This window comes from Mustela erminea, chromosome 4 (assembly GCF_009829155.1).
Source record: "Mustela erminea isolate mMusErm1 chromosome 4, mMusErm1.Pri, whole genome shotgun sequence".
NCBI classification, from domain to species: Eukaryota; Metazoa; Chordata; class Mammalia; order Carnivora; family Mustelidae; genus Mustela; species Mustela erminea.
The window spans coordinates 98,875,203-98,897,933 of NC_045617.1; the positions used below are offsets into that span (position 1 = coordinate 98,875,203).

At 41.8% G+C, this 22,731-nt stretch overlaps 1 protein-coding gene across 2 annotated transcripts; it reads right to left on the bottom strand.

The window, feature by feature from the left end:
- Positions 1-1,317: 1,317 nt before the first annotated feature.
- On the bottom strand, positions 1,318-15,633 carry LOC116588754 (glutathione S-transferase-like). 2 transcript variants are annotated; one of them, XM_032340255.1, is made up of 6 exons: positions 15,543-15,633; positions 15,175-15,250; positions 10,607-10,658; positions 8,194-8,326; positions 5,404-5,545; positions 1,318-1,833 (listed from the first exon to the last, which is right to left on the bottom strand). In XM_032340255.1, exons 2-6 carry the CDS (start codon positions 15,214-15,216, stop codon positions 1,663-1,665), a joined length of 540 nt encoding a protein of 179 aa, XP_032196146.1. In that variant the 5' UTR covers positions 15,217-15,250; positions 15,543-15,633; the 3' UTR covers positions 1,318-1,662. The 2 variants fall into 2 exon arrangements, with proteins under 2 accessions (XP_032196146.1, XP_032196145.1); XM_032340254.1 differs by lacking the exon at positions 15,543-15,633 and having other exon boundaries at positions 15,175-15,497.
- Between the last annotated feature and the right edge of the window lie 7,098 nt (positions 15,634-22,731).

Here is a 22,731-nt window from a genome sequence, read left to right on the forward strand (position 1 = left end):
TTATATTAGAAATTATAGTTCTTGCATTTTAATTTTATTGCTGCCAGTTTTATTTTCCCCTTTAAAAAAACTCCATTCTCAGCGCTGTCTACGTACTAACAATCTATTCAGTATTCAAATAAAATGCATTCTGTTTTAAACCCATTTCTCTCGGGGCGCCTGGGTAGCTCAGTGAGTTAAGCCGCTGCCTTCGGCTCAGGTCAGGATCTCAGGGTCCTGGGATCGAGTCCCGCATCGGGCTCTCTCAGCAGGGGCCTGCTTCCTCCTCTCTCTCTCTGCCTGCCTTTCTGCCTATTTGTGATCTCTCTCTGTCAAATAAATAAATAAAATCTTTAAAAAAAAAAAACCCGTTTCTCTCATTTTAGTGTCTTCTCTCTATACTCGAATCATGTTCAACATTTAGATGTTCGATTTTTCAAGAAAGAGACTGGGAGCTCTTCCTCCACAGCAGGTGTTCTTCCTGCTGGAACAGTAAGAATTCTGAAACAAAAATGATTTTGTCCATTTTTTCCCAAATCACCACTTCATTTTTAGGTAGAGTTAGGACACTGTCCACAGCATTTACTTTTACACCCCAGACTAAACGTCAAGAGACCTGACTTCGAGCCCATTTCTCCCACTGACTGGTTATAGGTTCTTTGGAAGGTGGTTTACTCTCTCTGAGTCTCAGTTTCTCATCGTTAAGGAGGTTTCTCATCGTTAAGGAGGAATTGGGAGTAAACGGTTTGATGAGATCCCTTAAAGCTCTAAAAAGCTGCCATTTTGATCCAGTTGTCTCTACCCCACGGTGTGGGATTACAAACCCATTCTTTATATGAAGTGGTGGGTGGAACCCCAACTGGTACTGTTGTGTTCAGTTCTCTTTCCCAGCGGACTTTCAAGGAAGGCATTAGGCTTCCAGTGATAGGTAATTCAATTAAGGGAAGGAAGGAAGAAAGAACGAACCTACCAGTTTAACCAAATAGAAACCCCAGACAGACTATGATTATAGTTTGAAAAAAGTATAAAAGTAGAAACTAAATGTGAAATTGATTATAAAAATATATGCCATATCTGTAAAATACTTTAGTGATTGAAAGTTAGAAACTAGGGGTGCCTGGGTGGCTCAGTGGGTTAAGCATCTGACTTTGGCTGAGGTCATGATCTCAGGGTCCTGGGACAGAGTCCCACAGGGGCTGCTCAGCAGGGAGCCTGCTTCTCCTGCTTCTGCCTCTCCCCCCAACTCATGTTTTCTCTCTCTCTCTTTCTCTCAACTGCTAATAAATAAAATCTTTAAAAAAAAAAAAGATAAATAAAATCTAAAAACAAAACTAGCTTGAAGCTATGCCTTGTTCTGGGCTTATTCCAAAAGGATATGGAAGTGAGTGACAGTATTTGTATTTGTGGGGTGTTTTGTTTTTTAAAGAAGCCCTTGAGATCTATTGACTTACTTACGATTTTACTCTTTTGCAAAAAGTAGAATGCAGAAGAATCTTTCTTTGGATGATTCTGATTTATTGGCGTTCTATTGTTTTATGGAAAAGAGTTGTCTGATTTACAAAGTATTTGGTAGTTTATTTCCTTTTGTTTATTACTTTATTAAAGTGGCCTGATGGTATCGCTCTAGGCACTGCTGTGAAAGCAAAGTGAAACATATACGAGTTCTTGAGAACTCTTTGCTTGCTAATACTCGGCTACTATAGTGCCCAAGTTTTTGAGAAAAATGCCGCGTTCAAATTTGAAGATGTTCTTCACGGTCTCAGTGGAAACTTCATCTAGTGGAGGCTTCCTTTGGCTCCCAGGCTGCAGAAATTTGTGAATTGTGGGAATGCAGCTGATTCTGGCCTTGAATTCCTAAAATGCAGAAGTAATGCTATCCATGAGAAGAGAATATGGCAAAACAGACAAAAAAAATGTTGCATATTTTTGCATGTGACAGAAAGTGTGTAAAAATTATATTCCTTATAGCTGGTAGGAGCAGGGGATAAAATGGAGTTTTCTTACATCGTGTGGCTTTGTGAAGCAATGCTACCCTCATACAAACCAAGTTAGCAATATTTCTCAAGAACCACAAAAATGTTCATAGGCTGTAATCACATGGCCCCATTTTTCAGACTGCATCCTAATGATACCATCTTAAATGTGGAAAAATGTATACCTATGAAGGTGCTGTTGTAACATTATTCATAAAAGTAAATATTCCAGAGTATCCTAATGTATAACTAATAAATAGAAGTCCTTATGTCATGAGGATTTTTCCATGTCATTCTGTAATCTTGGAAAATACACCTTTAGGTGGTTGCATAAAATTCTACCCAATGGATGTGTCTTCATTTATGTGGACCCTTTTCAAGTACTGAATATTTCAGCTGTTTATGATTTTCAGCATTTAAAATAAGGTTATTCTGAACACAGCACATGGAATTTTATATAATCATGGGATTTTTTTTTAAATTTTTATTTATTTATTTATTTGACAGAGATAGAGATCACAAGTAAGCAGAGAGGCAGGCAGAGAGAGAGGAGAAGCAGGCTCCCCACTGAGCAGAGACCCTGATGTGGGGCTTGATCCCAAGACCCTGAGACCATGACCTGAGCTGAAGGCAGAGGCTTAACCCTCTGAGCCACCCAGGCGCCCCTAATCATGGGATTTTTAAACAATAGAAGACCATGTTGTATCCAAATGAGGCAGACTACATAAAAATACCAAAACATGCTTACGGCATAAGGTAAAGTGAGAAATTGTGGCTGCAGAATTACCCCAACTTGGGCAACAACTATTCTAAAGAAGCATATTTTTAAAAGGTTAGAAAGGAATCCATCAACATAGCCATGGGATCAGGCCGAAGGTAGCATCCGGGTCCTATCACCTGCTGTCCATATAGCTTGAGGCAAAGTTATTGCACCTCCTGGAGTCTTGTTTCCTATCCATTTTGAGAACGGAATAACATCAGTGAGATATTATGCCTTTAGTGCTTGTTACAATGCTCGGCACATAAGAGTGTAGTTGAGGATTATGGTTATTGTTAAATAGTGACTGTGTTAAGGATGGTAATATCTTAAATGTTTTCCATCATCTTATCAAGGTTCTGCTACATCAGGGTAAAACCTTCGAGACTAAAAGCCTGTCAGATGTCAGCCTCAGATCCCCATGCTGACCCAGATGACCCTCTTCAGCTTTCCTATTCCACTTTATTTTTAAACTTGCTACCTTATATTGAGGTTATCTATGTGCTTGTCTCGCCCACTAGGTGTGTTCCTTGAGGGCATCTTTGTATATTTCGGGCAGGTCTTGGCATAAAGCAGTTAGTGGGTTCTTCAGTCATAATGAATGGCTGAATGAAGGGATAAGTGAATGATACAAATTCACCCTTCCTGCAGTTCTTGGGAGTTATTTGGGCAGCACTACCTGTAGCAGAGGGAAGCCTGCGAGGACACTGGCTTTGCACTCTTCCGCCATTAAGATGACTTCAAGGAGCAGTATATCAGCCCAGCTCAGCCGATCGCCCACGAGGAAATCTTGCCCATGGTCTCTGAGTGCCTGCAGGATAGTCGAGAAGAAGGTAGAGGATTTAGGGGCACACCTAGCAGATGACTTAAAGTCAGGGTGATTTGGCAGAAAGTCTTCTGGACGTTTATAGATACCTGTCTCCTCATCTTGGCCGCTGGCTAGCTGTGTGAGCACATATGAATCCCATCTCTGAGGGCTTCAGCTTGTTCATCAAAAGAGGTGGGATAAGGACACTTGGGTGGCTCAGGCGGTTAAGCACCTGCTTTCTGCTCAGGTCATGGTCCCAGGGTCCTGGGATCAGATCCCTCACCGGGCTTCTTGTTCGGCAGGGAGCCTGCTCCTCCCTCTGCCTGCCGCTCTCCCTGCTTGTGCTCCTCTCTCTGACAAATACATAAAATCTTAAAAAATAAAAAAAGATGTGGGACAGCCTGAAACCTCCTGAGTTTTCTGAACCCCAGAAATAGCCTAATTCCACACACCTATGTCTTCTTTTCATTACATCCCCTGTACCTATTCTATGAAACTTTATAGAATAATTTTACCCCTGCAGCCGGGATTGGTGGTCCTCCCGGGTCTGGGGTGATGATTCTCTCCTCACATCATCTGAGGTCAGGATTCTTAGTAGGATGCTGCTCTTTGTGGGAGAACATCGTGCTCACAGGGACCCACGTCTCATTTCTGTAAGCGGATTTTCTTCTAATAGGGCTCTGAGTTAGAGGTCGCCTTGAGTCACAATCAATTGAATGTAAAAGGTTGGAGTAGAAGGTCACTATGGTAGTGTCTAGCCCTCAAACTCTGTGACTTTGTGGCACTTGGACGTGGGATGAAGAGGTAGAGAGACCTGAGTAGAGGCCCCAGTGTGGTGAGTTGTGCGCCATCAGGCAAACCTTGCTTCGTCTGCAAAATGGGGATAACAATGGCACATCTTTCCTGGAGTTAAAAGATGACATGGAGTCATGCATGCAAAATGCATGGCACAGTGCTTAGACAAAGTAAGCACTTAGCAGAAGTGAACCATTAGGTGATTAGTTCTGTTGTGATGATGACGACGACGACGATGATGATAACTGTTTTTAGCCACAAGAGAACTCTCTGTACTTCATAGTATCTCATAACTAAAACTTAAGCCCTTGGGAATAGTGATGTTAAACATTCCTTCCACTGTCAATACTGGTAAAACTATAAGATAAAAATCACTTAAGTGGTGCCTGGGTGGCTCAGTGGGTTAAAGCCTCTGCCTTCAGCTCAGGTCATGATCTCAGGGTCCTGGGATCGAGCCCTGTATCAGGTTCTCTGCTCAGTGGGGAGCCTGCTTCCTCCTCTCTATCTGCCTGCCTCTCTGCCTACTTGTGATCTCTGTTTGTCAAATAAATAAAATCTTCAAAAAAAAAATGCAGAGACAGTGAAAAGTAGTTCTATTTGGGGGAAAATTGTTTTCTTAACATTTTCAGTATTGTGTAGAATTCTGATAAGCCTTATAAAGTCCCCTGAGCCTTGGTACTATGAAGTGTATTTTATAAATAATATCCACCCTTTCCCCTCACTCCCCCTCTCTAATTAGTGTGGGGGCTTTTCCCCCCATAGAATCATCTGATAAGACTCGGTTTTTACTCCAGAATTAAATCAAGCAACTGATATTCTGTCAGCACTAGAACCACAAATTTTGCTGAAGTTATCCATGAAATCTTTTAGAAAAAAAAGCAAAATGTAGAAGACTGGGGTGCAAGAAAGAAGGGCAGACTTGTTTTGTAACTGCAATGGAGGGAGGAGTTTTGCTTTCACAAAGTGTTTTTGGGATCTTTCATCCACTGAAGTTCTTTACTTTGAGGTTGTTGAAGTTCTCTACTCGGAGTTTATTGCTTTTTCTCCCCCTTGATCCAAGTCACAGGGCAAGACAGAAGTTTGTCACTTACCTTCTCATAGACAGGGAAGAATCTTGTAGTGGCTTTTTCAAGGATGTAGTCAAGATTCATCTCCTTTTCTCCAGGCAGGGAGAGTAGAAAGAACATAATCATGTCGCTCAGGTCCCTCAAGCCCTCTACATACATGTCAATCCTACAGAAGGGTCCATAATTCAAAAGAGTTGCAGATAAAGGAAATCATTTCCGTAGCCAAAGAAACAAGTTAACGAATGCCGGAGTGCCTCCTGCCTCATGGCTGGTATCTCAGTGCCCCATGAGTTAAAATCAAGTATTTCTGCCTGCCTGCTCTTCCTCTGAGATCTTAAGATCAATCTGAGAAATAGAAAAATAATAGGACTAAAGTGTGGGAGCAATTATGTCTGTGTGAATATCAACTGTGTGAAGTAAGTGCTAATTAAAACACACACAAAGTATTAATCCTAAAGTCATAAATGAGGCAAAGATTATATTTGGCTATTTAAAAGTTATAATAACAGTGAAATGGCCCCTGTCTATAAATGTTGGGGAATAGATCACTATGCTGCCAACAACTTCTCTGTCTGGATTGAAGGTTCTCAAACTTAGTAGAACAATTCAAGAAGGCACAGGACTGACTGGACAAGTTCCCCCTTGTCACCACTCACAAATCTGTGCCAGAATGAATCGAAAAATAGATTTCATGTTAGACAAGGTACCGTGGCATAGTGAAAAGACTACTGGTCTGGGTCCTGGGAAACCACTGTCCTGGTCCAAAGTGAGTCTCCTAATCTTTTGGATCCATAGTTCTTTTAACTTTAACCTAGAATAACAATGAGTATCTTGAAAGAACCTCAAATTCTTTGCTACTTCTGCTATTGAGAATAAGTCTCATTCTCTCTTTGAATCTGAATGGGCCTCGGGGACATGCTTGACCAACAGAATGTAGGGAAGTAATTTCTGAGACTTCCAAAACTAGGTCATAAGACGCCTTAAGCTTCCACCTGGTAGTCTCCAAAATTTCACTCTGAGGGAAGTCAGCCACCTCATCGAAGGAGCTCAAGCTGGCTTCACGGAGAAGTCATGTGGAGGAGGAGACATACCCTGCCAGGCCCATTTGTTCCAGCTCTCACAACCCAGGCACCAGACATCTGAGAGAAGAACTGCCTGAAAGACCATGAAAGGGTACCATCCAGCTGATTCCTGTCAGCTCACAGAACCCTCAGATGTGGTGTCTGCAGCAAATAGCTCAGGTCATGATCTCACGGTCCTCAGATCAGGCCCCACATCAGGCTCTCTGCTCGGCAGGGAGCCTGCTTCCTCCTGCCTCTCTACCTACTTGTAAGCTCTCTCTCCCTCTGTCAAATAATTAAATTTTTTAAAAAAGAAAGAAAGAAAGAGATGTAGCAGGTTAATCTGGGTTATCCAGGAGGTAATAAGGAGTATCAGAGACCACTAGAGTAAGGTCAGACATTCCAGGAGCAACTTCACTCCCACTGGCCAAGGGCAGAACAATTTGAGCATAAATAAGAGTAACAACTGAAGTGAACTGAAATGCATCAAAGATACATAAAATGAAGAGCCCATAGTGACACTAGAACAATAACAATAATTAATTGGTAGGACACAGATGAGCCAACTCATCTGGAAAATTGGTAAACAAAAGTCTACCATGTCTTTCCTAGAGGAAATTGTATTCCAGATAACCAGATGGTAGATGAAGGAAAGTTTTTCTTCACAGAAGTATCCCAGATAATAAATGCAGAAGGAATGATATCGCTGAATACCAATGGCTGTTACTATCATAAAGAAAGGACAAGCAGACATTTTTTGCTTCCTGACTGGGGAATGCACCAATACCTATGAAATAGTGCTGCAAAAACCACTAGAGCTTGAGTCTGATAAAACCTCTATATCTAACAACCAAATGACAGGAAACACAGAGACGGAAGAATGGGTTAAACTACACTGCTAGATGCAATCAGCAGAAATTTGGCAATTAGATTCGGTTGGAAAGCAAGAGAAAGCTTATGTTAAGATTTAAAAATACGAGATCTATTCCAAAAATTTTACTGCTTTAAGCATTTTAAAGTGAAGTTTCTGAAAATATATATATTCTTTAAAACCATGAGATATTTATTTAAAACACACCCCCTTTGGTAAAAATGGACTATTTGTTGTTTAACAACGAATAGTTTTCTAATTCTGTGCAATAATTTGTAATTGAGTGTTGCTGTTTTTAAAAATTCAGTTAAGACAAGACTGTTTGCTAGTTTGTAGACAGGTCTGCCCATTGCAAAGGGACAAGTGTGTACATGTGAAAATTAAGAATGTGTGGGACACTGGGAGGCGGGTGGGGGTGGGGGGAGCCTATCTGGTGAACCGGAGACTAAGGAGGTGGTTTCCAAAGGCTACTTCCTGAATCAGTTTCCCAAAGTCCCACTCCAAATTTTGTTTGTTCTTGTGATTTACCCTGTGCTTTACTCCCACCTAGTGGAAAGAAATAGAGATTGCAACAGGAAGAGGCAGATTTCTTTCACTTGTTTTTGTCCTTGCTTTGTTCTCAATACAGAATCAGAAAATGAAATAAACTGGGTAATTGGCCATGAATCGATAATTGTTTAAAGTAAATGTGTTTATACGGTTTATTTCACCATTCTCTCTCCTTTGATGTTTTAGATTTTTCCATAATAAGAAGTTAAAAAACAAGAAAAGAATTTTCATTCCACCAAGAACTACATAGGATTGCTAACATGACTAAACGTTAGAATTTCCTTTTTTTTTGTTTTTTAAACTTCATTTTAAGTGAGAAGTAGTTGTTGTTACCAGGCTTGTTCCTGTAGGTTCCTTCCATACAAGCTGTATTTTGCAGCTAGGTATCGTAGGATAGCTCTGGTTTCTACCAAATTCATTCCATCGATTTGGACCATGGGCACTTGTTCATACATCAGAGTTCCACCTTTAAAGGTACAAAGGAAAGTTGGGCTCTTTACTGTCCCTGATGGTAGCAACGGAGTCTTCTTTAACTCTTAAGGTGCTACAGATGAGATTACGTAATTGAATAGGATTAAGATATGTTAGCGACTACTCCAAAAGGAGAAATATGTATGCATTTATTCACAGAAAGACATGTAGAAGGCAAGACTTGTGGCTGAGTCCTCTGGGAGATACAACAAAGTGCAGAGACAGAAGCTTTCTCTCTGGTCAAGAATGTCCCTTTCTCATCACTTATTCTTCATTCCTGTGGCCACACTGCTGGTGAGACTCTCTTTCCCTCCAAACCATTGTTAATGTCCTAGCCGTTAACTCAACCTTCACAGGGCCCTCTTTTTTTTTTTTAAATTAATTTAATTTAATTTAATTTTTTGTGTGTGTGTTCCAAAATTCATTGTTTATGCCCTGCACCCAGTGCTCCATATCCTTTTTTTTTTTTTAATTAAGCTTTTAAATTTAATTCCAGGACAGTTAACATATGTGTTCTATTAGTTCCAGGCATACAGTATAGGAATTCACCAATTCCGTGCATTCCTCCACGTTCACCGCAGTGAGTGTGCTCTTAACCCCCTTCACCTATTTCACTCACCCCCCAACCTCCTCCCAGTTTGTTCTCTATAGTTAAGAGTCGGTGGGGCCGGGGGGGGGGGGGGGGGGGGGGGCGGGGGTTGTGTTTGGTTTTGTTGTTGTTGTTTTGGTTTGGTTTGGTTTTGGTTTTGGTTTTTGGTTTTTGGTTTTGTTTTGGCTAGTCTCTTGTTTTCATTGTTCATTGTTCTTATTTCTTGAATTCCAAATAGGAGCAAAGTCATATCGTATTTGTCTTTCTCTGGCTGGCTTGTTTTGCTTAGCATTGTACCCTCTAGGTCGGTCCATGTCATTACAAATGACAAGATTTCATTCCTTTTTTGGCTGAGTAATATTCCATGGTATACAGATCCCACATCTTCTTTATCTATTCATCTACTGGTGGACACTTGGACTGCTGCCATCACTTGGCTATTGCAAATAGTGCTGTGATAAACACAGCGTGCATATATCTCTTCAGATTACTGTTTTCATATTCTTTGGGTCAATACCCAAAGAGTGGGATTCTTCAATCAGAGGGTATCTCTATTTTTAACTTTTTGAGGAACCTCCAGGCTGCTTTCCACAGTGGCTGCACTTCCCCCCAACAGTGCACGAGGGTTCCTTTTTCTCCACATCCTCACCAACACTTGTCATTCCTCGTGGTACTGGTTTTAGCCATTCTGACAGGTGTGAGGTGACCCCTCATTGTGGTTTTGATTTGCATTTCCAGATGCCGAGTGATCCTGAGCAGATGGGCCCTTCTTATCTACCCCACATGCACTGCCTGGAGTCATAACACCGGCTTAAGCCTTTCCATTACTCCTCTTCGCTTAGAAGACAATAACATTTAACCTCAACCTGGAATTCAAAGCACTCCTTGACGTTTCCCTCCATGTACTTTTCTCCCGTTGTTCCCTGACAACTCTCCTACATGAACCCGAGTCCCAGCGGCCTCCCACCAGAAAGACAGCTCTTTGTTTTGGGCTTTCTTATTCGTCTTCTAGGGAATCCTTGCATTCCACAACAATGGCACCTTGAGAGGGCAGTGGTTTAATTTAAAAGAATCCCACTCTCTCTGCCCCATCCTTCCCTCCCTCTGTCTGTCAGTCTGTCTGACGCTTCCTCAGAAAGTCAACAGTAAAGATGGCACTTTTGCCACTTTTCCTTAAGTTGAGCCAGCTCTCTGGACTGAATCCATGGCAAAAACATCCTGGTTTTTCTGCAATTGCCTCCCGGTTTCACTGTCAGGACATTTCCTGCCCCCGAATTACATCAGCCAGGACTCAGGGGGAGGCAGAAGTTACTTGAAGCATACCGAGTTACAAAGACGATGACTAGGTCTGGAGATCTGAGAAGCAACAAAAGGATGATACAGTATCATGAAGGTGACAGCTGCAGAAAGTATCATCCCTAGGGCTGAGGAAACAAGGAGATGGTGCTGAAATTATTACAATTTAGCTCGGGGGCAGGGCTCCCCCTGCTGTGCACACCCATTGGCTTGTTGCAAGACCCAAGTGCTCCCTTCCTGACAGATATCATAGATATTGTCTACCCAATTTTCTCCACTCTTAGAATATGTGTACGTGTGTGTGTGTGTGCGCGCGCGCTCACGCGCACGCCTCTCAGAGATCTCATCCTTGGTCAATGTAGCTAACATGCAAGCCTTTTTTTCCCTCACCTTGGATTAATCTCTCAAATTCTTCACCTGTTTCAAAAAGTTCTTCTTCAAACTAAAGAACGAAAGAAAGAATATAAGAATATGTTGCTACTATCATTTTTATTGTTATTCTTACTTTTGATATCATGGAAAAAGAGTTGAGTAAAAATAAAAGGTCTAACCACCAAGGAAACCAATGTTTCAAGTAATTATTGAATGCATACTGGCCTTTTCCGGGTTCGATGGACCTAAGGACGTTTTTATATAAAACCAAAGCAAAGGGTTTACTGAATTCAGGTGACTGAGTAATACTGATACCCCCTGTTGTGTGGCCAGAGCCTTTCAGGTAGACTTCCCAGATCGCAATCTGAAAGCAGGCTACTACTCCCCTTCATTGGCTCAAATAAGTTACTCTCTTCTAATTTCAGTTTCTTAATGTGTGAAAATGAAGCTACTACCTACGCATGATGTTGTCATGATGGCTAAAAGAGATCTTATCTAAGGAAGACTAACTCTCACGTTTGGCTCAATATTGAACGTTGTTACTGTTTGCCTCAGAACTTTCCCTTGGGTGGTGTTTGTTGTCCCTCATTTCCAGGGTTCGAGAACAAGCAAATGTTAGTTTCATCATTCTATTCTGTATTCTCTTTTTAAACCCAAGAGGCTTAGACACAGAAAAACAAAATTGCTGCAAATCTCAGGAACTACATGGTGGCAATGGAACAATAGTACTGAGTAAACTCAAAAGACACTTTGTGGCATTAAGGAAACACTAATCAAGGTGTAGTTTATATCTTGTTGCTTTCAACATCTTGTCTTAGATGTCTGTTTTGTTAGATTATTACTAGTTAACTTCTGGATACTTTAAAATCAATCTCTAAAACACATCCATAGATTGGACATGTGCATTTTGTACAGTATAATTTTAATAGAAAATTTAAATGCAACGAGTTTTCTGTATTCTTTCTGCCATCATTATTAGAGATGGAAAACCCAACATGTACTTGGAAAACAGTTTCTTCCCCCAAAGATTCTATTCTACCCCATTGTCACAAAAATAATTTTTAAATTTTACATTTATAATTTGGAATGATGAAATAATATTAAGAAAAGATTTGATAATGTGGTTCTCTGGTGGTGTTCCTGGATATTTAAAATTAAACCAAGATATCATATCACCCTCATTCCTAAAACTTGAAGACCAGCATTAACTATAACTCTTGGTGCTCTTCTTTTCCAAGCCTTCGCGTGATGCTTATGAAGCCCAGAGAGGTTAAGTGACTTCCCTAAAGTCCCTCAGCTAAAAGGTGGAAGAACCAGGGCTAGAATCCCTTCCCCCTAAACCCACTACATTTTAGATAGCATCATTTTGCTAACTGTGTAATTTGTATTTCGATAATCTTTATAGGAAGAAGTCACCCCAAAGTTGACATCAAATATGAAAATACAGATAGGGATAACAAGGGTATAAAACCTTCCCAAAAAGCATTTTTCCTAAATTTGAATATTACTTATGACTTTCATATAGTGTGATAGGGGGGAAAGTATACCTTTATGATTTCAATTTCTCCTCGAATACCTCATGTCAGGTGCTCCAGGGTAACTTTTACCATCTGCTTTGGCCAAGCTGTAAAAGATCAGGGCTTGGAGCACAAACTCCAATTCCAAGCCAGGCGTTACCAGGTTAATCCCTGAGAGCAGGCCGGGGAGAGGGCCGCACCCAGGAACTCATAGTCTGGGTGGGGCCATGGACCGGCACGGGATACAGCAAAACCTCACAGACCACATACCATCTGGGGAATTTTCTGGTGGGTTTAGACTGAGTTTGACCAGATTCCCCAGCAAAGGTTTCCCGCCTGAATGTTTTTGTTTTTAAGGGTGTGTCTTCCTTAGTGATATCTTTTGCTGGAAGACTTACTGTAAGAGAGGCCCTGGGCTCTAAGAATAAATGAAGCAGGGCCATTTTAACAAAGTTGTGTATGCAAGAGCATGTGGAGTTCACTTTTGAAAATTTGCCACGACTCACATCAAAAGGAAAATCAGGCACGGAAGGTCAATATTGACTATAGAATTTTCTTCTCATTATAACCAGCTACAATACCAACTCTGAATATAAAAACTGTGAGGAGTCAGAAGATCCAGGAAGGACCTTCATATGGCTCAGAAAGAATTGTCCTTTTATTGTTTTGAAGAAACGACAAGTTCAAATTTTTTTTTATTATTATATACTAAAAAATAGCGCCCCCTCTGGAGAAATTAGAATGTTTTTGACAGGTGGGTTTTGAGTTCACATTGTCTCCTGTGTGCTTTGCAATATTTTATCCAGATCTAATGTTAATGCAACAATACATAAGAATTGGGATTTATAAAATAATTATCAAGGAATGACCCTTATTCCCCGCTGCCATCATTTGTTCCTCTGTCTTTTATCTATCTCAGTATGGATGGATCTCAAAGACATAATATTGAGTACAAGGAGGAAAATACAGAATGAGTCACAAAGGGAAACACATAAATTCTTTCAAAAGGCACAGAAGTCAGTGTTTGGTGAGGACACACATAAATGTAAAAATATAAAGGCTGGACTAACTGGATAGGGGTTATTTAAGTGGACATAGGTGTGATGGCTGGACTGAATTTTAGTTTTATCAGGGGGCGCCTGGGTGGCTCAGTGGGTTAAAGCCTCTGTCTTCAGCTCAAGTCATGATCTCAGGGTCTTGGGAGCAAGCACCGCATTGGGCTCTCTGCCCAGCGGGGGGCCTGCTTCCTCCTCTCTCTCTGCCTGCCTCTCTGCCTGCTTGGATCTCTGTCCAATGAATAAATAAAATCTTAAAAAAAAATGAATGAATGAACGAACAAATTTCAGCTTTATCTGTTAAGAGTATATGAATATATTAAACCCACCCACCCCCTTTCTTTTAAGACTGAAGGCAATGGGCCCCTGGGTGGCTCAGTCATTAAGCATCTGCCTTTGGCTCAGGTCATGATCCCAGGGTCCTGGAATGGAGCCCCACATCAGGCTCCTTGATAGGTGGGAAGCCTGCTTCTCCCTCTCCAACTCCCCCTGCTTGTGTATCCCTCTCTCCCTGTCTCTCTCTCTGTTAAATAAATAAAAATCTTTAACCAAAAAAAAAAAAAAAAAAAAGACTGAAGGCAAATATGACAAAATAACAATAATTTCTCATTCCACATAGTGGCATCATGTTTGTTTGTTTATTATAACATTCTTTATACTTTACATATTTTCAAAGTTTTAATTTAAAGTTTAAGAAAATTCCTAACAAAAGAATTTTTGAAAAAAGTGATAATGAACTTTTCACAAGGATTTGCTGCTTTCTTATAGCAGAAATGCTTAACCTGGGGGCCTAGGATACAGTTGTGTATTTTGTGGCTTCTTGGAGTCCCTACAATTATAGGTACATGGGGCTTTTTCTTGGGAAGCAGCTTCATGGGTTTCTTCAGATTCTAGTATTAAACATCTGTTCTCTTCTCCTAAAATGTCTTTAATCCTCTGTACCACCAGATACCATAAAAGGTATGTTTCATAAAATATTTAAATAATAAACTGTGTCCTAAGCTGCATTCATATACGGTATCTGCACTCCTAGTGAACAAATGAATATGATGTCTGCTGTCAGGGCCCAAACAGAACACAGAGCATCCTAACAAGTACCAAGTGAATGGGATTACATGCTATTTGCACGTTAAACCACTGAGTGTGAATAAAACTCCCTGTTCTTTCGTCTTTGGATCTAAGAGACCACTTAGGAGTGACTAGAAAAAAAAATTCTGTGTGGGTTACAGAAGAGGCTAATTGCTTTATATTCACAGTGAATGTATATACAGATACAAATATTTATCTTTGAAAGGTCAGTATAAACTTCAATAGCAGCTTTAAAGTACGTTGAGAATAGAATTTTTTTAAAAGATTTTATTTATTTATTTGACACACAGATAGAAATCACAAGTAGGCAGAGAGAGAGTGGGGGGAAGCAGGCTCCCTGCTGAGCAGAGAGCCTGATGCGGGCTCAATCCCAGGATCCTGAGACCATGACCTGAGCCGAAGGCAGAGGCTTAACCCACTGAGCCACCCAGGCACCCCAATAATAGACTTTTTAAAATTCATTAAAATATAGGATGGTTATATTTTTGGTAATGAATGATATGTTCTTACGTCAGTATCTCTGAGACCCTTCTGTGTGTTTAAAGAAAACTACCTGTTTCTCAATATTCACAAGACAAATGTAGTTAAATAAATCCAACACTTGGCAGACAGGATGAAATGAAAAGAGGCTGTTTGCTAGAATGAGTGCCTTCCTTCCTTCCATGACTCCTTCCTCCCTCCCTTCCTTTCTTTATTAGTGATGATTACTTCACCGTGGGTCCGCTCAGTCCCAACAAACAGTTTCCACGATATCTGGGTGCTTACTTAAAAGAACTAACTCATTCACTCACAGCCTAGTATCTCAAGGGCAGGTGGCAAAATTGGCTTTTTGGTCAGGAATCATAGGCGTTTCCTACACCTGCTCCCCAAGGAAGTGCTCAACAACCCCATGATGAAAATAATACGAATAAATCCAGCATCTTACCTCTACTCCTGCTGCGGCCAAGAGCCACCGGATGGACTCCATTCGTCCTCGGCCATTGAAGTATGCTTAAGGCTTCCTGCAAATCGACAGAGAGAGACTGATGAAGACACTTCTGCACAGACAGCCAGAGAGCGGGGAGAAATGCAACCGGACAGAGCAGTGTGAAGTTGTGTTTTGGACTTGTGCCCCAAATCACAGCTGTTCCTCATCCCCAAGGCTGCCCGTGTTCTGTGTTCCGTCTCACAAACGGAGTTTATCGTCACACGTTGGTGTTCTCAACACCGAATGGAATAACCAATACATTTTTAATATAGAGAGAGGACAAGTGAGGAAGCCAGATAGAAAGAATTCAAAAAGAAGACTCTGACCAGCTTTTCCTCTTGTAGCATGTGACGACCTTCTAGCTTTCCAATCCTTTTCCTTTTTATTTAGACAGATCCTCCTCCCTCCTCTTGCCAGCACAGCCCAGACTGGCAAAACTGGGTAAGATTAGGGGAGGCTGATGCTTTTCACTTCCCAAATTAATCTTGGGACTTTAATTCAGGTGTGCTCTGGAGCCTGGAGACAGGATTCGAGAGGATTTTCGATGACTCATTAGGATTTAAGGCAAAGGTGCAGAGTTAGGCACAGTGGGTCTTTTCACACTTTCTTTTTCCTCCGAAAATGAAAATAGCTTTTTTTAGAAGCAAAACCATCGCTCGCTTAAAAAAGGTGAAGTAGTAGAGAAATTAAAAGCCCATCCACGTCACCCCCCCCCCAAGATCACCTGTGAGGCTTGTGGGACAGGAGGGGGTGGCCTTGGTGGGGAGACAGGCTCTGGACATTCAAAAGTAGCTTGAGGTCCCTGGAGAGGTGGGTCCCTGGGAGCACGAGAGGCTATGTGGAGAGTCGGGAGTGGCTTCATGCTAGGAGTGAAGCCTGATTTATTTTGCAGCATGTCACCTGGCTCAGTCTTTAAAAGAGCAGTTCTACCCATTAAGAGCTCAGCAAAATAAGTGAAGAAAAAAGGATAGATTGATAGGTTGGAAACCAGAATGAAAAAAAAAAAAGTGACCTAGACCTATTGCTTTTCAGCCCCCTATGTGGAACCTATTAGAATCACCTGGTTAGGGGCTTAAAACACATGCAGGTGCACAAGTACACACGCATATTCTCTCTCTCCCTCTTCCCTCACCCCCCGCCCCACCCCGCCTGGGTCCCTCACTGATTTGGAAAAGGACTCTGACATCAGTGTTTTTTAGAATCTTTCTAAGTGACATGCAGACAGCTTTAAGAACCACTAATCTGGACGATGGTTCTATCAACAGCTACTAAAACCACTGATAGAGATCGCAAGAATGGAAAGGTCAGGCCCACCACTCTACACACCTGACATCACTAGAAGTGGGGCAGCCAGACATGACAGTCCTCCCAATGCCATGTAGTAGAAAGTGGACAGCACTGCCTGTGAAGGATTCTTGCTAAAACAACTGACCAGAGGAATTCAGTCAAGCTTCAAGATGCCAATTTATGGGAAATGCAGGACAAGGGTGAACACTTCAGGGATGCAACCAGCAAATTCAGCAAAATCTGTAGCGTGGAGCTCAACAGGCTTGAGGTTCAGAGCGCGGTCCCTGCACTAGCAGCCTACGGATCACCCGGGAAGTTGTTAGACATACAGGCCTCAGAGGCTCGACTCCCATCCCTCTAGAACACACGTCTTAAGGGCCCCAGGGATTTCCATGCACATTCAAGTTTGAGAAGCACTGTTCTGCACGCCAAGTGACCAACACGTTCCCAAAGAATTCTCTACTCTTAGATTGTGGTGATAAGGAGTTTTTTTTTAATTGCATGAAAATCAGAGAAGCAGTGGAAATCTATAGGTTCGAGAGATTTAAGAGATTCTTTAAACACATGCAATGTACAAAAACTTTTTTTGGATTCTGATTTTAATAGAGCAATTATTTTAAAAGTAGATGAGATGATTGGAGAAACTGAACCAAGAACATTTAACATAAGGGAATTACTTTTAATTTTTTAGGTATTATGATGATATTATCAACGTTTTTCAGAAGGAATCCCTATCTTGAGAAACGCTGAACAGAAGATCCAATTAACCTAAAGCTGATTCCTTACCTAAAGGAACTAGGAAATAATAAATGAATGCTATTCTCAGCCCCCCCCATCCATATCTTTCAGAGACTTATGTCAAAGGATTTATGGATGAAATAGTATGATATTGGGATTTACTTCCAGTTTTAACCCAGTTGTCAAGGTTCATGAGTGGGAGCCTAAGTATAACACGAGAGACCTTTGGTTGCTAACTGCTACAGCTGGGTGGTGGGTATATGGGTTGCATATACTATCCATCCATCTTCATAAATATATGAAATTTTCCATCATAAAAGCATTTTTAATTGCTCAGCAAAAGCTGACCTTATTCATAATGGACTGAAGCTTTAAAGGCCCTGGGGTGGCTTCTGAATCACAAGGAGAGTTGGAACAGTGTTCATTCCAGCTTCAGGGATGAATGTGTGGGTTGAATAAATGCTCGGCCTAGATTTAGTCTGTACCCCTGGTAGAATGGGGCTCAAAATAGAAATTAAACTCAGTTATAGAAATAAAAGAAAACGTTTTGTACTCTTGAATTCGTGAACTAGCTCACATGGCTCTCCACCCCACAGTATCCACTCCGAGAAGTCCCCTCTGAAAAGCCTGAGGCCCAGGGTGCTTAGGAGCTGACCCACCTTCCCATCTGGTCTTGCCCACAGCAGATGCGGTGCAGATGTGGAAGAAGGCAGGTGCCTCCCCCAAGACAATGGGTTTCTAATCCTCATGCTGTCTTGGGGAGCTGCCTGAGAGGGGCTGAGTGCATGGAGCCTGGGGAGGCCCCTGTGAGGACTCACGGCTAGATATCGTGGTTGCTGGTCTCTGGTCCCATCAGCTCTGGGCTGCTTCCCACAGAGTGGAGGCAATTGAGCAGCCTTAGGTCATGTGCTGGGGAGACTCTGACAAGCACAGCCTGGAGCCTGAGCAGGGGAGGACCTGAGCCACCCAGAACTTCTCTTGCCATTCACAGAGCCTGCACCCTGACTCACAGCAAATCTGCCAAGGGGACCCTGTCCAGACCCTCCCCACCATAAGCATTCACTCTTGGGGGTGGTTCCCAGGAGAGCCACCAGCCTGGGGCATGAACTCTTGTCGCCTCTGCTTTCCCTGGACCCTACTTGGGCACACAGAGCCTTGGTTTCCCTCAGGTGGGGGCATCCCCATCATTCTGCACCTGGGATTACTGGGGTCACCGCCACTCCCCAGCAGTTGACTAGAACCAGCACAGAGCTCCCTTGTTACCCTGCTCCTCCCCCAACCCTACTTTTGGGGGATGTGGAAGGCCTCTGCCCCCAACTCACCTGCCTGCCTGTTCCCCAGTGGGGGACTGTGACATTCATGAGTACTTGACCTGGGGGCAGCTTATCTGAGCCTTAATAGAGGCACACCTTAGAAAAAAGAAAGCAGGGATGGGCCAGGACGATGGCTGGGAGAGCCCCCAGATATGTAACCTACAATGGTAAGCCCCCAGTCCAGTCTTTCCAAATGTGCATATTAATTTGAGGTGAGAGATTAAAAAGAGTATTCAGCAAATATAACTAAATCAATATGGTTCATCTATTTTAAACCATTCAAATTATAATTTGGGCTTTCATTAAAGCTGTAACTTCATTATAAACAGAAAAAAAATGGATCTGCTCTAAGTATAAGTAAGTATAAGTATAAGTAAGACTTATACCCAGAGTAAACACACTGTAGCATAATTGCACACTTCCTGGATTTTAACAACTGACCTCGTTTGCATAAGAGAAAGTACTGACTTTCCTCCTACAAATACCCCAAATACATTTCCAAGGAAAACAGCACCTTTCATCAACTTTTTCCAGCTGTCTTTCCTTTTGTAACTACTTCTAAATCTGCTCCTTATGGAGGTCATGGGAAATCATAAGAAGGCTCAAAAACAGACTCTAAGAGCACTCACCCCAGTGCTCCCCCGCCTGTTTGGAGAAAATAAAAGGGGATTAAAAGCAATTATGGTGCATTTATTTCATTCTAGCTAGAAGAACTCCATTAGGCAGGTAAGCCTGCTAAGTAGATAATCTCACAAATCTCAGGCGGGCATCTGAAACTTTAAAAAAACAATCGAAGGTAATAATCCATTGTTTCAAGGGTGTAAGATTAAAGGAATTAAACAGACCAGTAACTACACGTCTTTTTCCTTGACCCTCAGTCTAGCATTCTGGAATTTTATCTCCAATAATCTTGGCATTGTGCCCCCTCCTGTCTAGTCTATGGAAACCAGATTTTCAGTAACATTGATTCCTGAATAACCTAAGAGAAAGAATAAGGATGTTCCCCTCTATAAACGTCTAACCAGAACCTGGTGCACAGTACATTTTCATGTGTCCTTGGATATTGAATGCATATTTTCTGGTCTCTAGAAAATCTTTCTGTCCTGCTCATGACATAAAGTGAAGTTTGTTTCGCTCCCATAGAGATACTTTCCTGGCACACACGGGTCTGTTCTGGAAAAATCTGTGTTTCAGATTGCTTGTTTAGGAACTAAATTGTTACGAATGGTGGAAAAGGAGGCTTGTTATACTAATCAGATGATAGCCAGAGAAGCAAACAAGTCAATTTATTTAAACTATATTGGAAAACATTTCAGCAAAATCAATGATTTCTTCAAGGAATCCCAATGACTTATTATATAGTCATCTTGTGTTTTCAAATTGTCCAACAACCTTAAAACATGGAATTAGGTACGATTCAGCCCAGCAGCACCCAGGACATGTTTTCTTCAGGTATGTGTATGCGCGTGGAGTGTATGTGTGAGTGTGCAAACACAAAGACAATCGTGTGCCAGAAGTTTCGAGAAAGCTCAGCATGATAGTACTCATTTACAAAACAATATCAGAAGCAATTATTCCCACTATTACGAGGCTCCTTTTGGTTTTGAAATGATTTAGTAGGTTTAAGCAGGAAGCTTCCTGGTGTATTTAAATGATTCTGTTAAAATGTGTTGATTCACTCTTCCCTCCTAGGGAGTTACACCCAGCAAACAGTAGTCTCAATTAGAATTGTTAGCTGGCCGCGTCCTTTTCACGCCATTACATCATAACTCAGTTTTTTGCAAGTTTTACAAATCAACGTACTTCTCCATGAAACTCCAGAAAGGTAGTTTAATTTAGTCTGGCAAATCCACACACTGTGACTGGTTTTCCATTTTCTTGTCATCCCATTTTTGGTGCAAAAGCATATGAGATTTGCCTCTATAGTTCAAGTTATGTCTTCAAATATCTATAATGTGAAGTTATTCCTCCCAAAATACTGTATCATCTGGGCAACATCTTATGGGAAACAGCCAGGCATTGAATTCCCATTTCATCTAGGATAAAATCCAAATTCCTTGACAAGACTGGAAAGAGCGTGTCATCTGCCATCTGCTGCCCCATCCCAGGCCACGCTGCCATCCCCCACTTTCCAGCCCAGCCTCTTCTGACTTGGGGTACACAAGACACTGCACACTTTCCTACTTGAAGGCCTTGAGGATGCTGGTTCCTTGATCTGGAACCCTTAATTTTTTTTTTATTTTTGAGAGAGAGAGTGAGAAGGCAAATGAGGAGGAGAGGCAGAGGTGGAGAGAGTGACCCTGGGGCTCGATCCCATGACCCTGAGATCATGACCTGAATTGTAATCAAGAGTCAGATGCTTAACCAACTAAGCCATCAGGTGCCCCTTGGTCTGGAACCCTCTTGCCCATCTCCTTGCCTGCCTGGTTTCTTCTCACTTTACATGTTTCATCTTAGGTCGTTTCCCTAGGGTGGACTTCCCTCACCATTCATGTAAAGTAGAACCCTTGTCGGTAAAGGTGTACAAGACTTTACCTATAAGTGTAAAGGTATGAGGATCCAATGTATAACTTGGCGATTATAGTGAGAACGCTATTGTGTAGATGAAACTTTGCTAAGAAAGTAGAACTTAAATGTTTTCACAAAAAACGAACAAAGGTAAATATGTGAGGAGACAAATATATTGATTAACTTGATGGGGAAAATCCTCTTCCAATGTTTATGAATATCAAACATCACATTATAAACTTTAGATGTCTTACAGTTTTATTTGTAAATTCTACCTCTATAATACTGGAAAAATATAAAGCAGAGCTCGCCCCTTCCCTGCCCCCCACCCCAGCTACTCTCTGTTGTAGTCCCTGTTTAATTTTCTTCGTATCCCTATCAGAGACTATAACTGTGGTAATTATTTGTTTGATTGTTTGTTTGTCTGTGGTCTATTGTCTCTCACTAAAATGTAAATTCTTGGAGGTCAAAGGCCTTTGTCCATCTTGCTCATCCCCATGTCTCTGCACCCTTGCAAAAATCTCATATTAGGATTCAAAAGATATTTCCTGAGTCAGTGAATAACTGGGAGAGGCCTTGGCCTGTGCCAGGAGATCTGGCCTTTAGGCTGAACCTACCATTGACCAGCCCTGTGGCCCTAGACAAACCCCAACCTCTCTGGACCCCTGCCATTATTCATCTAAAATAAGGAGATTAGATGTCTTGAGGGTAAGATGGCTGCCAAATTTTGATACTTGATTCTTCCTTCCTCATTTTCTCACAATGACACTGGAACAACCAGTATTTAGGGCAACCTCAGAAAAGTATGGGTAGGTCTTGAGGTAGTATAACAGGGTCAGGAGGTTTAACAACAGAATTTCAATCAGCTTCCATGCTTCCCCATCTCCGTGCATGGAGCCCACCCTTAATAGCCACCTTCCTACTGAGTAGGAGATGTTTCTATCACTCCCTTGCACACCTTCCCCAGTCTTAGGTGGTGAGGCAACTATAACCTGAGGACATGGGAACAGAATGGAAAGAAACATTCATATCCACAAGTGCTGGTGGGAATGTCTAGTATTTTTTGAGTTCATCAGTGAAGGTGTCATGATGGAAAAGGCACTGATAGACTGGCAGACAGCAGTGGAGGGAACATTCCAAGATAAGAAGGTAAGGAGTTTGGAGAGCATGGGACAGTAGTCATGTCATTCTTGATGCTTGTCCAACTTGCCCTGTCAAATGCTGCATTCAGTGCCCGATGTCAGACTCCGGAACATTTTTGGAGCATTTTTCACAAGCTTGAGCTCTGAAAGAGAGAGGGCTGTCACTGATAACTTGTTATTCATTTTGTGAAAATTCTGTCCTTTTGAAATGAAGCAGGATGGGGTGTAATGGGTGTGACAGCATATTGGCAAGAAAGGCTTATAAGTCACTCAACTAAGCAAAGGGAGCCCCCGGATTCTGTGAGCATGAAAGTATAGTGGAGGGTGGAGCAGGGGCTCTGGCAGAAAGTTGCTGATGGAAATGGAGGGTGGGCTTGGGTTTTCAGTGAAGAGGTCAATGAAGATGGAATGGCAAAGAGATCTTTGAATCAATAGGACAAAGATGGTGGTTAGTTCATTGGTTATGAAACAAAAATTCAAGACTTTGACTGTTGGGGCCCCTGAGTGGCTCAGTGGGTTAAGCCTCT